The 13,251-nt window shown below is 40.2% G+C and overlaps 1 protein-coding gene across 1 annotated transcript; it reads right to left on the bottom strand.

Moving 5' to 3' along the window:
- Positions 1–7,895: 7,895 nt before the first annotated feature.
- On the bottom strand, positions 7,896–9,576 carry LOC115692132 (transcription factor MYB82-like). The gene is made up of 3 exons (XM_030618895.2): positions 9,432–9,576; positions 9,197–9,326; positions 7,896–8,406 (listed from the first exon to the last, which is right to left on the bottom strand). Exons 1-3 carry the CDS (start codon positions 9,574–9,576, stop codon positions 7,896–7,898), a joined length of 786 nt encoding a protein of 261 aa, XP_030474755.2.
- Positions 9,577–13,251: the final 3,675 nt, after the last annotated feature.

Below are 13,251 nucleotides of genomic sequence, written 5' to 3' on the forward strand. Positions count from 1 at the left end.
CTTGGTCTCCTTCTAGGCTGAGGTACAGATCTGGGTATCCTCCATTTTCGCTTTGCACTCATAAGGATTTGCCCGACTGGGGTTTCTTCTCTAGGAAGATCAGACCGCTGTTTCTCTGTGATTCTTGGTGTGTGGGGTAGCCTAGTAAGTCTCTTTCTTTCTCCCGGTGGGACCTTATTGCTATGCACTTGGCTTGCCGTGGTGACAGATTTGGGTTTCTGGGTTTCTACGGTGCTGTTCATACCAGGTAACTCTGGATTTCTGGGTTTCTGGGTTTCTCTAGAGATTGCGTTGATACTTTGGTGAATATCTGATTAAGGGTGTCGCCCAATTAGTGCCTTTCACTCCCTGATTCTATTCTTGGGGGGTGGTTATTGTGATTCATAATGACTACTCTAGTGTGAAATCCATGGCTGAAAATCCCAATTCTCGGATGTTGCCCTCTGAGCCTCAGGCATCTGACTCATTGGTGACGGGAAAACATGTTAGTGCCCTCCCTAAGCACCCCTTAGCTGATAATGTTGGCTCTTCCGATGCCACTTGCAGATCTTCTTCTTCGGTGGTGTTTGCGAAATTAAAAGCTCAAGCTGTTATTAGTGCAGTGGAAACCCCTGTTGCTAGAGTTTCGTCGGTCATCGATAAGGCAGGCATGGGGATTGCCAGAGTAAATGACCCTCATGGTCGAAGGTCTCACAGTAGAGGCCGAAGCAGGGGAAGGTCCACACTTAAACCCTTCCATAGTTCTCTGAATATTGCTGGGACTTCAACAGACCAGCAAAATGCACCAGTGACTGGTACTAATCACAGTAGCAGTAAGGGGAAGCCACCGACCAAAACTCCTCCCCATGACTCCAAAACACAACCTTCTCAACGCTCTTGGGCAGCTGTGGCAAGGACAGCCGAGAAAGGTTATGGCCTCTCATTTATTCCCCCAACCATTGTCGATGGTAAACCGTTGGTACAAATTTCGGAAGCAATACTGGAAGATTCAAACCCCAAGTGGAAAGAATGCCTAGTCGGGTATTTTGTGGGCAAAAAACTGCCCTTTAAGCTCATTGAGACTGCAGTGAAGATTGTATGGGGAAAGAATCTCGTGAATGTATTGGCAAATGTGGATGGATTTTTTTTTCTTTCACATCCCCAATGAGACTTTTCGCCGGAAAGTCCTCGATGGGGGCTCCATCACTATTCTGAGAGTGCCTATGATATTAAAGCAATGGTACCCCAATCTAAAGCTCGTTAAGGACTAGCACCAGTCCATTCCTATATGGGTGAAGCTTAGGGATATCCCTTACGCTTTATGGTCGGCCTCTGGTATAAGTGCAATTGCCAATGCACTCGGTAAACCGCTTCATGTGGACTCACAAACTGAGAAAATGAGGATGCTTTCTTATGCCAGGGTGTGCATAGACATCAAGGCCACCCAAAACATGCTAGACTCGATTGACGTCAAACTCAATGGTGAAATATGGCTTGTCAAGGTCAAGTACGAATGGAGGCCTATCTCCTGTATTCCCTGTGACACTTTCGGCCATAGATGCTCCGCGCCCAGCATGAAGACAGTAGTCCCTGATAAGAATTCACCCCACCCTTTTGCTCCTATTGCTCCACCTCCCCAAGAGGAAGAGCCTTGGCAGATGGTAAACAAGAGGAAGGGGACCAGCAATCCCAAGAGCATGCTTATCGCATCCGATGCTGGTTGTCCCAGGATAGTGGCAGAAGTCCCTACTCTGTCCCATGCTCCACAGTTTTCCCCTTCCCGATTGAAGGTGGATGCGCCTGGACCCTCTGGCCCTCCCATGTCCCCCCGAAGTGGCTCTTCTACATCCTCTGATTCAGGTGAATCCAACGAAGATTTGGCTAGTGTGTTTAGCGACTTAGACTCTCCATCCCCTGGTCGGGCTATATCTCAACTCAACGTCTCATTGCAAATGGGATCTTGCGATGTAAGTCACGCCCCTGCCGTGAATTACCTGACTTGAGACCCCCTCTTTTGGAAGTATCCCTGACAGGTCCTGGAAAGGGTGTTTGTATAGCCGCCTTGCAGACCCCAACAGGTGCTGACCCCGCTCCTGTTTGTAAGCCCCCTACAACTAAATAGGCCACCCCCAAATCCAGGAGGAGAGGTGGTACAAAAAAGCGATAATCGTCTTCCCCTTCTATAATGTTTTTTGGCGTCTGGAATATCAGGGGTCTCGTTCATCCCCTTAAACAGGCAGAAATTAGAGCTTTTGTTAGATCTAATAATCTTTCTTGCATCGGTATCCTTGAGACCAAGGTAAATCAATCCCATTTTGAATCGATATCTACTGGATTGTTATCGGGTTGGGATCGGACTTCCAATTACAATTCCTCTTCTCGGGGCAGAATTTGGTTGGGTTGGAATCCGCAAGAATTGGTCTTGGAAGTTATATCTTCTTCTTCCCAAGCTATACACGCCCATGCAAGACTGCTGGCTCTTAGTAAAACCCGTTACTTCTCGGTTATATATGGCGGACACACCTTTGTGAACCGCCGAACCTTATGGGTTGATCTAGTCCATTCTAGTATGTTGTTCTCGGATTTTCCTTAGGTAGTGGTTGGAGACTTCAATGCCATTCGCCACCAATCTGACAGAATTGGTAGCTCAAACTCATGGATACCCGCCTTTGATGAGTTTGGCTTTTGTCTTAATGAAGCTGGCCTGGATGATCTCAGATATGTGGGGGCATAGATATACATGGTCCACCTCTGTTGACATTCTTCGCAAATAAAGGAAAATTGATAGAGTTCTCATTAATGAACAATGGAGACGCGATTTCTCCTTTTCTGAGGCCTCTTTTCTAGCTCCGGGAATTTCTGACCACTCACCCATGATTGTCAGAATTTTTCCCCTCCGACTATCCAGGAAACCGTTCAAATTTTTCAATTATTGGATGGCCCATCCTTCTTTTTTGGATACGATCAACCAGGTATGGGACTCACATATTACGGGCACCCCCATGTTCGTTCTATCCAAGAAGCTCAAAATGCTTAAAGGTCGCCTTAAACTTCTTAACAGAGATTCCTTCTCTAATATTTCAACTCGAACCGTGCAAGCCAGGTTAGCCTTATTTACTACCCAGGATGCTCTTGCCTCTGATCCTTTTACTATAGACCCGGCCCAAATAGAAAAGGATCAGTCTCGGATTTTCTCGGAACTGCGTCTTCAAGAGGAATCCTTTTACAAACAAAGGTCAAGGATAAAGTGGTTGACAGAAGGTGATTGCAACACCAAATACTTCCACCACTTTGTAAACAAGAGACACCTTCAGAACCGCATCATTTCGGTTTCTGACTCCAATGGTGTAATCCTTAACGACCTAAACCTTGTTCAGCAGCACATTGTTCATCACTTTGAAACTTTTCTTGCGGCTGACACAACACCCTCTCCGCCTGATTTAGCGACCATTCGGAACACTCTCCAATATATGCTGGATGATAATCAGACCCTTTTGCTATCTCGAGAGGTGACGGTTAGTGAAATTCGTAATGCTATGTTTTCTCTGGCCAAAGGCAAGGATCCTGGACCTGATGGGTATAATGTTGATTTCTTTAAAACTAAATGGGATATTATTGGCTCCTCTGTCACCTCGGCAATCGCTGATTTTTTTCAGTCTGGATCTTTATTAAAAGAAATTAACACTACTATCATAGCGCTTGTGCCGAAGGTCCACAATGCCCAGTCAATGAATGACTTCCGGCCTATAGCGTGTTGCAACACCATATACAAATGTATATCCAGAATATTGGCCGACCGTATCTCCACAGTTCTGCCAACTCTTATCAGTTCCCACCAAAATGCTTTTGTCAAGAATAGGAGGATTGCTGATAATATTCTCCTAGCTTAGGAATTATTTGCAGGCTTCCACCATGAGCCATACCTTCCGAAATGTGCCATTAAGGTTGACTTTCAAAAAGCTTATGACACTCTTGACTGGAACTTCCTCGAATTAGTTCTGCAAGCATTCTGCTTTCCATCATTTATGATCAAGCTTATCATGGAATGTGTCACCACACCGAAATTTTCTGTGGCTATTAATGGTGAACTCCATGGTTTCTTCTCTAGCGGCCGAGGCATTCGACAAGGAGATCCTCTTTCTCCCTATCTTTTTACACTAGCCATGGAAGTATTCTCAGGCATCCTGAACAATCAAACTCGGCTGCCTGGTTTCAAATTCTTTTGGCACTGTAAGGCCACCAAACTTAGCCATCTCTTCTTTGCCGATGATGTCCTTCTCTTTTCTGAAGCAAGATTGGAGTCCATTACTATTTTGCAAGATGGACTTCGGCTATTCTCTTGCTGGTCCGGCCTCACGCCAAATGCTAATAAGAGTGAGACTTTCATGTTAGGTGGTTTAGCGGAACTATGAACCCAGATTTTACAACTCCTAGGCTTCAGCGAACTTACGCTTCCATTTAGATACCTCGGGGTTTCGGTCATTGCCTCTCGACTGTCCAAAGCTGACTGCTGCCATCTGGTAAACATAATCACGGCCAAAGCTCGATATTGGTCCCAACGTTTTCTCTCTTTCGCTAGACGATTACAACTCATCACTTCAGTGCTTCACGCAACACAGGTCTACTAGGCAAGTGTCTTCACTCTCCCCAAATCAGTACTTTTGAGAATTGAGATGATACTCAGGCAATTTCTCTGGAAATGACTCGACTTGGGAGCTGGTGGCGTAAAAGTGCCCTGGAATGAAGTCTGCCTCCCGAAGGCGGAAGGGGGGCTTGGCATTCGGAGGCTTACGGACTGCAATAGGGCTGCAATGCTCAAGCACATATGGCTTCTATTCATCGATAAGGAGTCCTTATGGTGCAAATGGATACATTCCAACTTTCTCAAGAAAAAAAATTTCTGGGTGGCAACCAAACTGTCTTTCTGTTCTTGGACCTAGAAAAAAATCCTGGAACTTCTCACGGACTTCCAGCTAAACTTCCTTTGGAAGATGGGTGACGGGGCGTCCATTTCATTCTGGTTTGATAATTGGCATCCTAGGGGCCCTCTCTATAAACTATTTTCTGATAGAGACATATATCGTTCTAGTATCCCAAGAAATGCATCGATTCGGGATTTCTCTTCTTCCGTCCGGCAAAACTCTAATTTTCTGGATATTTTCAACTCTTGGACATATAGTATCCCGGCTCTTGATGCGGAGAGGCCTGATCGCTTTACTTGGAAAGGCCATTCCTCCGGATTGTTTTCCACTTCTTCGGCGTGGGAACTTATAAGAAACAAAGGCCCATATGTTCCATGGAGATCCTTCATTTGGGATCGAGCCATTGCGCCAAGGTACAACTTCTTGCTATGGCTCATCTCTTTGAAGAGACTCCCTACGCAAGTCATTTTGCTAAGCTATCACAGAATCTCCGAAGGTGTCTGTGCCTTCTGTAGAAACAGACTCGACTCTATTGACCATCTTTTTTTTGGATGTGCTGTCACCGGGACTCTTGCTTTATTTTGGGCAAATAACTGTAATCTTATCTGGCGAAATAGATCTTGGCAAGAAAACCTCCATTGGGCCATCCGAATTATTGGGGGCCAGAACTTTCATCAGCAAATTGCTCGATTTGCTCTTGGCGCAATGTGCCATATCATCTGGTTGGAGCGAAACCACATTCTATTCAGGTCTCGTCCCGTTTTTATGCCGGCCCTCCGCAACCACCTCACTAAACTTGTAAGAGACAAAGGCTTGTCCATGAAGCCTGTTGTAGATAGCGTTCGCAACAGAAGAATACAGCAAAAATGGGGCATCTCCCCTTCCATTTTTGAGTAATCTTTTGATTACTTTGTAAGTAGTTTGTAGGTCTCTGTTTCTGTTGGCCATCTTTGTGGCCTTGGTGTTATGCACTCTTGCTTGTAGCCCCAGTATTAGTCGCTACACCTTTGCACCTGTCGGGACACTTGTTGTGTCGCCTCAAGTGCGAGGTTTTTGTGTTCGACTACTTTCTCTATATGACACGCGTTGAAAAGTACATAAAATTCTTACCTTACCAAAAAAAAAAAAAGATCATGCCATGAAGTACTGGCTTATTCAAAAAAAAAATTTCATACTTTTATGATTTTTTTCGTTCTTTCGCAACATGACACAAATTAGAGGAACACTTAGGAGAATTTTTCTATACAAGAAATATCCATTCAAAACTAGGAGAATTATCTAGCTTTTAAACAAAATTGTTGTCCCCCAAAACTATTGTAGACGCGGAACCCTAGAAAACCTAAGACTGCATTGATTTTGTTGATCGTTTGTCTTGCTTAGTTGTCAATCTAGATTCAATGTAGACCTCTTTCTATTTCTTTCTTGTATAGCAAAGAAATCACAATTAAAAATAAAAAGGTTAGTTTTTATTTTTTTTTAGAGAATCAAATGAAATCACAGACTGTCGTATTGAGTAGATCAACAATAAAAGTATTTATATCATTTTTTTAATGTGATAACAGTGGATCAACTTTTGTTTCTATCAATGAGCATAAAACGCACGTTCTAAGATGCAACATATTCTATGTTTTCCACCAAAAAGCTGACCAAATCAACTTGCTGTGGGGGACTAAATTATGACCTGATTATCATGAAAACAACAGAGCCCGCGGACCCATGTATTGGGTGATGCCTCCACATTATCCACTGCTTTTTTCTCAACCAAAAAACAATTACCTTGGCGAATGGTGGACAGCTGTAATTACGTTCTTTGCAAAAGCTTTGTCACCATTTTAGTATCTGAATCTCTTGATAGACTAAACTTTTCTCTTTTGTATTTTATATAGCAAGATCAATATATCTCAAATGCACTCAAGGATCAATTTATCTAGTATAAAGACGTGAGAATAACTTAGTAACAAAAAGCTAACTGTGCATATTTTTATTTACCAGCTATTTTCTTTGTCTGATTAGAATACAGTTAGATCTAGAGTTTCAATCATATGATTAAGATGATCTATCTAAATGAATAATTGGCTATCGAATTTTCTTAAGTCATACTACTTTTTTAAGTTTTTATTATTCAAGAACAACGAACGGATGTACACACTACAAATTTTATTTTTCACAAATAATCATAATTTCTAGTGAAGTATTGTAACCCTAATAGATTTGAAGACTGACTGTGCTTCGTACTTCATCTAATAAGCAAGCACCAGTCAACCAGTAAAGAACATATGTCTCGCAGAGGATGATTAATTGTGCTTAGTGCTTCATTTGTATGTGAGCTGGCTGCACTCTTATTAATGTTCCACAAGTTTACGAACTTTCTGTTAGGAAGTCCTAACAGACTTTAGATAACTTATTTTCATATTTTAGGCAGTTTTCTATCTGAACTGAAAAATCACAAAAAATAACATGCATGTGCATATAGAATTAACATGTCATCATGCCTCGGCATTAATGCCACATCATTATACAATGCCATCTTGCCCCCGTCATTATGCCATGTCATCTCGCCATGTCGCCATGTCATGTCATCAATGCCACATCATGTTGCCATGCCATCTCATAACTTGTTGCGAGGTAAAGTAGTGTTACCGAGGATAAAAAACTGCACTGAACACTGCGATTACGCTTGCTGAAGCACTGTATGCTGGAAATATATGTTCAGATGTAATTTGAAGGTAGAGCCATTCAAACTTTTTCAATTGCTATGCCTTTGCCAATCCAACTAGCTAATGAATGGCTATTGAGATTGCAGAGTAATCATCTTGCAACATGCAATCTTTGTAAAAGAACATGCATGGAATTGTGATTATAAGTTCATCATTTCTCCACAGAACACGATAAATCCACTAGACCATCCTTAGAATGAACCACGACCCCTAACAGGACATTACAAAGTAATCATATGGCAACTCTTCATCTGCGTACGAGTGCCTTCAGCGATCATCATTTTCCCCATAAATCCATGATGAATTCTTCACAGGAACTGCTGTGGTAGGCGAAGTCATGCTGCATGCACACAAGGGCAGGGGCCGTAGCTCCCAAATGCATGTACATGCCACCGAAATATTCTACAATTTCAAGATCTCCCATCGGAAGAAATTGTTCCCACAGGCTTTCTTCTTCTTTAGTCAAGCTGGATGGTGAATACCAGCTATCCTCCGAGGTTTTGTCATCACGGTGAACTTCATAAGAGGTGCAGAAGCTATTAGCACTCATTGTTGGAATTTCATTTTGAGATCCAATGTTGGGTTCTAATTTCGGACTATCAAAGGTGGGAAGAGATCCATATGGATGGGATGAACTGTCATTGTGATCGGGCTTAACTTTACTATTACATGTGGTCAGAATTTGCAACTTGTTCCTGTTGCTGACGCGTTTCTTCAGGCGGGTGTTCCAATAATTCTTTATTTCATTATCAGTCCGTCCGGGAAGACTAGCTGCTATAGCCGCCCATCTGCAAGAAGAATTTAATCAAGAATCATACATTTGTCTACAATCACAAACATATGTTTATGTAGCACAAGTACTGTACTTATATACACGTGACCTAATTGTATGTATGCTCTCTCTCCCTCCCTCCCTCCCTCTGATCTCATGCTCAAATTTTGCTTAATTATTCTGTTAATATTCATCTCCTGTAGGTACTAGCTTCCGTATATATCCTTACCAATTAATTTGAAGAAGCTATATACACAGTAGGTAGCTTAACATTATTAGTCATTTCACATCAAGCTATGCAATCATTTTTTCGGAAGCCATCGAACTTTGACTATCTAGGAATTATATTGGATTTTGTATCTCTGAAATCTTTGAATAGATAGATGTTACACCTTTCTCCGCTGTTTGAAGAGCATTAGCGCTCTCTGTGTGCGTATATATGCATATGTGCCTGTGTGACTTTGTGCTATACACTTCTAATAATAGTAGCTTGCCTAGGAAATATGTCCTTTTAGTCGATGCTATTCATTTGAGCCAAGGATCATATTTGAAGAAGGGTTTTCTTCCCAGAAAAAGAAGAAGAAGAAAACGACATAGCAACAATCTAAAACAACAACTGATCAAGAAGTACCTGCAGGCTATCATTGTGGAACCGAAAGTCGTTTGTACGAACGAAATGAAGTGTTTTATGCAGCAGTGATTTGAAGATTGTACTTTCTCCGCCTAGTGCTGCTAAATAAATTTACAGAGGTGATTTTTTTTAATCTTTTGTTAGGTTTTACAGAGGTATGATTGTGCAAACTTACTTATTTCCCAGAAGTCGGTGCAGCTCGATGATCAGGTCCTCCTCTTCTTTGGTGATGTTTCCATGCCTGATGTTAGGCCTCAGATAGTTCATCCATCGAAGTCTACAACTTTTCCCAGTTCTTGCCAAACCTGAGTCATTCAGACACATAATCAATACTCAGGTTGATATTATACCCAACAAAACCAGATACAGAGATCAGCCAAAAACAAGATTATCATATGGAAATTTCATACCAGCAGGTTTGGGCATGTGAGTCCAGTTCCAAATGCCATATCTCCTGATATAAGCAATGAGCTTCTGATCTTCTTCCCCACTCCAAGTACCCCTCTTCACTGTTGTACTGTTGTTCTTGCTGGGTCTAAGTAGGGGTCTCACCATTTTTGAGCTAGCTTTTGACTTCGTGGGGGAAGAGAGAGAAGTAATGTGGCTGTGCTATTAATTCTCTGGCTTAAATGATAATGTCAGGAACTCTAAGACTTGCTTTCCATATATATTTAGGGTTGGTCCCACATTTACATGTTTTCTAAATTCCACCAAATTCAAAAGGTTCGCACTGATTTTTTTTAAATCAAATTGAATTTCCTAGAAACTTGTGACATGGTGTCATTTTCACTGGTTGGAAGCAATGTGTTTTTTTTTTGGTCGGAGGTTGGAAGCAATGTTGATTGGTGTATGTTTTTGGCATCATTTGAAAACCCTCTGCCTAAGATCCAATTGGATGAAGATTCTGTCACTCGGAAATTTTAAATAAGAAATATGTTTGATATACGCAATACTTTCTGACTGTGTATACTTTTGAAATAAATAGTCACCTAACGTCTCATCAAGAGTTCAATTTCTTTATTTCATCTTCTCATTATTAAGCTAGTTAATCAAGTTTGCTTGTGACTTATATATTGATACATTCACATCAGTATATTGTGCTTCAAGTGTTAGGCTTAATGAAGAATGCTAAGAAATTTCCTCCCTGATAGTTCACACATTAGATACAAATAAGTTTTTGATGTTTATTAAGATTATGTAAGAAAAAGGAGAGAAATGGGGACAACGCGATAGTAACGAAGCATTGTGTTAGAATATTCAAATATTAAGCCATGCCTTCATCTAGCAACTTAAGCTTTTAAAATAGTTAGTAGTGGTCCCACAAATTCTCACATGGTATTAGAGAAAAATGTCCTTAGTTCAAATTTTTCTAGGCTCCTAGTACAACATACGTGTGATTTTAAAATAGTTGGCAGTAATATCATAATATCTCACACATCAAAGATTATTTATGCATGTCACTTCCTATAATCATTGGACTTGCTAAAAACTAAAGTTATAAGGATGAATTCTGAGATGTCCCAAATCATTCATTATATAGGTTTAAATAAGGTCTTTATTGCGTATATTATTTGTATCTAATGAGTTAGGCTTGTAGATATATAGCCATATATATTGTTCATATCCTATCTTTATTTTTCTTTATGAGGAACTCAATCTACTCTTGCTAGGACGGCCATAAGTCTGATCTTTTATAATATGATAGAGCAACTTAAAAGAAATCGTCAACTTCAAACATTCACATTTTGTGAAAATCCATGCTTGCAATAAGATGAATGCATGTGCATTACTATATAATGGAAAGTGATGATAATGTGAAAGAGTCAACATGGTGTTGCTTTAGATGGTAAATGAGTTTGTTCTCTTCCTTATGGTCTTAGGTTCAAGCCTTGTTGGAGCACTCCACGAGTAAAATTCTGAATGCACCCAGCCAACGAGGGAGAATGCCTTTAAGATCGCCTACGGAGGTGCCTATAATGAGTTAATGGATGTGCATGTGGAGTTTTGATGGACCAATTACCAATTATTTGAAAATTTTAATCTGTTATATGAAAGCATGGCATCTCTGTAAATGCTCATTATGTGGTAGCATTCAATGCCGTATTTTTCATATTTGGCTTCAATTAATGGCCTTTTTCTTTCTTAGAGTCGACGTTAGAACATAGTTTAGTCACAGGACAACTTTTTAAGATGAAACTACCTTGATTAGTTCATTCATATAGCAACAACTTCTTATAAGTAACTTGACAGTTCATGTGGATTCCACCTCAAAATAAATGGATAAGTCGAAGGTTGGTTAGCAAGTATGCTGTTAGGATAAAGTTGCTGCTTGGCCTAAGGGACAAGGTTCCGGTTCCTTAGATGCTACTGGTGTGAGGCTTTGTTGTTTTTTTATAAAGTATTTTTTGTCGTTTTGTAAGGAAGGTTGTTTGTTGCTTGGTTTTATTAGCTGTGTGTGTGTGTGTGTGTTCAGATTGGCTTTTGTTTTGGAGAAGTCATGTTGCTTTATGACATGTTCTGTTGGATATGAAAATGGATTGTTTCACACCCTTCCTTTTCTTCTGAGCATTGAATAGAGGTCCAATATGGCAAACATCTATACAGATGGAGATTTGTCAGATTTTATGTGTGGGTGTGAGACGAGAGAATAGCTCGTCAAAGCATAAATTGAGTTCAAGGGAGCTCGAGCATTTAACTCGTCAAAAGATAATTTAGATAGGTGGCACATATTATTTTAAAGGCTGTCTTTTGACCTTTATATACTTAGGATACATTTCAAAATCCCAGACACTAAAGTTTGCATGGACCGTGTGTACGCAATCAAAATCATGAAGGACATTATGTGGACGACACTTCTAATGGCACAGGAGTTAACCAAGATGAAAGGAAACTGAAATTGTTGAGCGAACTTACTTTATGAGTATAATGCTGAACAAAATTATGCATATGGTACTCACAAAAATATAAACTTATATTATGTGTTGGTTTGTAGAGATACCTCATTGGCTAGGTTATTAGCCTCTGCTATAAGTTTGTGATCTCTTTCAGTCATACATCATCCTTCGGAAGATATTGTTCTTTTGTAAGTTCACCTGTGCTGATGGATTATCTCATATTCAAGTAGCTAACCACAATTGTCCAAATGATTTATATTTGATATATATCTGAATCTAATACGATAGTAAAGAGCAACAACTTGCTGAATTATAAAGCAAACATCTGTCTATTATCCTCGAAAACTGTGAAACACACTACATAAATTAATGAAAGTTTTATATCTTATTATCTATGAAGACGGAATAACCAATTTAGATAAGTGAAATCCCAGATAGTACGCCGCTTCAATCAACGTAATCACACAATTATTTTAGTCCTCTGAAGATGATGACTAGCCAAAAAAGATTTTTTTTTCTCTTTTTTGTCTTATTTCCCAGTTAATTGCATCTGATGACCAGGTGGAGATGGATTCCTTTTAGCGCGGTATAAAATACTGAAACTAAAATCGAGAGAAAAATTTGTCTGTTGAATTGTCAAAACCCAAAAAAGATGACAAAAGGGCATCTTGCCAACAATATTCAAGCTGTTCATTATAAACTGACAGACAAGCTTTTCTTTGGAGGAAACAAAAGGAAGAGGATGTGCGCACACATCTCCCAATAGATCTGGTCAATTTGCTATAAAGAAAGAAATTTCTTCCTTTTAAGTCCTTTTCGCAACGTGCGTCATATTCCCACCATCTCTTGATCAATTAGTTGGTCCAATGTACAACGCGAAGGGACATGATTACGACGAGGTTCGACACAATTAATGTCTGAGCAAATGAAGTCCTGCAATTTCTTAGGGTTTCACTCGCATGACTATAGAATCTTTTTCTTTTCTATCCTGGTCATGGCACAACGAGTATCATTCAACGGGTTTTTTTTTTCAGTGATTCTTCTCCTAAATACACAATTTCTAACAGATTTGTGCGATTAAAGGAAAGAATCCAAAGGCAAACTCGGGAAAGAAGCTCAAGTACTACATGCCTTACTATATACTCTATTTCAAGACCCATGGTTACTGTTTCTTCCTCTTTGTTATGTCAATATGGGAAAGCTTCAAGAAATAGGAAGGGTAACTATAAGTTTGACACCTTTCCTGCCCTATTTAGTTGGCTGATGCAACGTCCAAACAGGGATAGGATAAATCAAACACTTCAAAGGTCAAGAAGGCAATTGTCTCAAGAAGATA

This window comes from Syzygium oleosum, unplaced genomic scaffold (genome assembly GCF_021117445.2).
Source record: "Syzygium oleosum isolate NSW1041296 unplaced genomic scaffold, Sole_v2.1 Sole_v2.29, whole genome shotgun sequence".
Taxonomy (NCBI): Eukaryota; Viridiplantae; Streptophyta; class Magnoliopsida; order Myrtales; family Myrtaceae; genus Syzygium; species Syzygium oleosum.

Excerpts from the sequence above, each read along its gene's own strand:
- LOC115692132 (XM_030618895.2), bottom strand. The coding sequence starts at position 9,576 with ATGGTGAGACCCCTACTTAGACCCAGCAAGAACAACAGTACAACAGTG. Across the intron at positions 9,327-9,431 it reads TCACATGCCCAAACCTGCTG|GTTTGGCAAGAACTGGGAAA; the intron begins GTATGAAATTTC and ends TGAATGACTCAG. Across the intron at positions 8,407-9,196 it reads CACCGACTTCTGGGAAATAA|ATGGGCGGCTATAGCAGCTA; the intron begins GTAAGTTTGCAC and ends TTCTTCTTGCAG.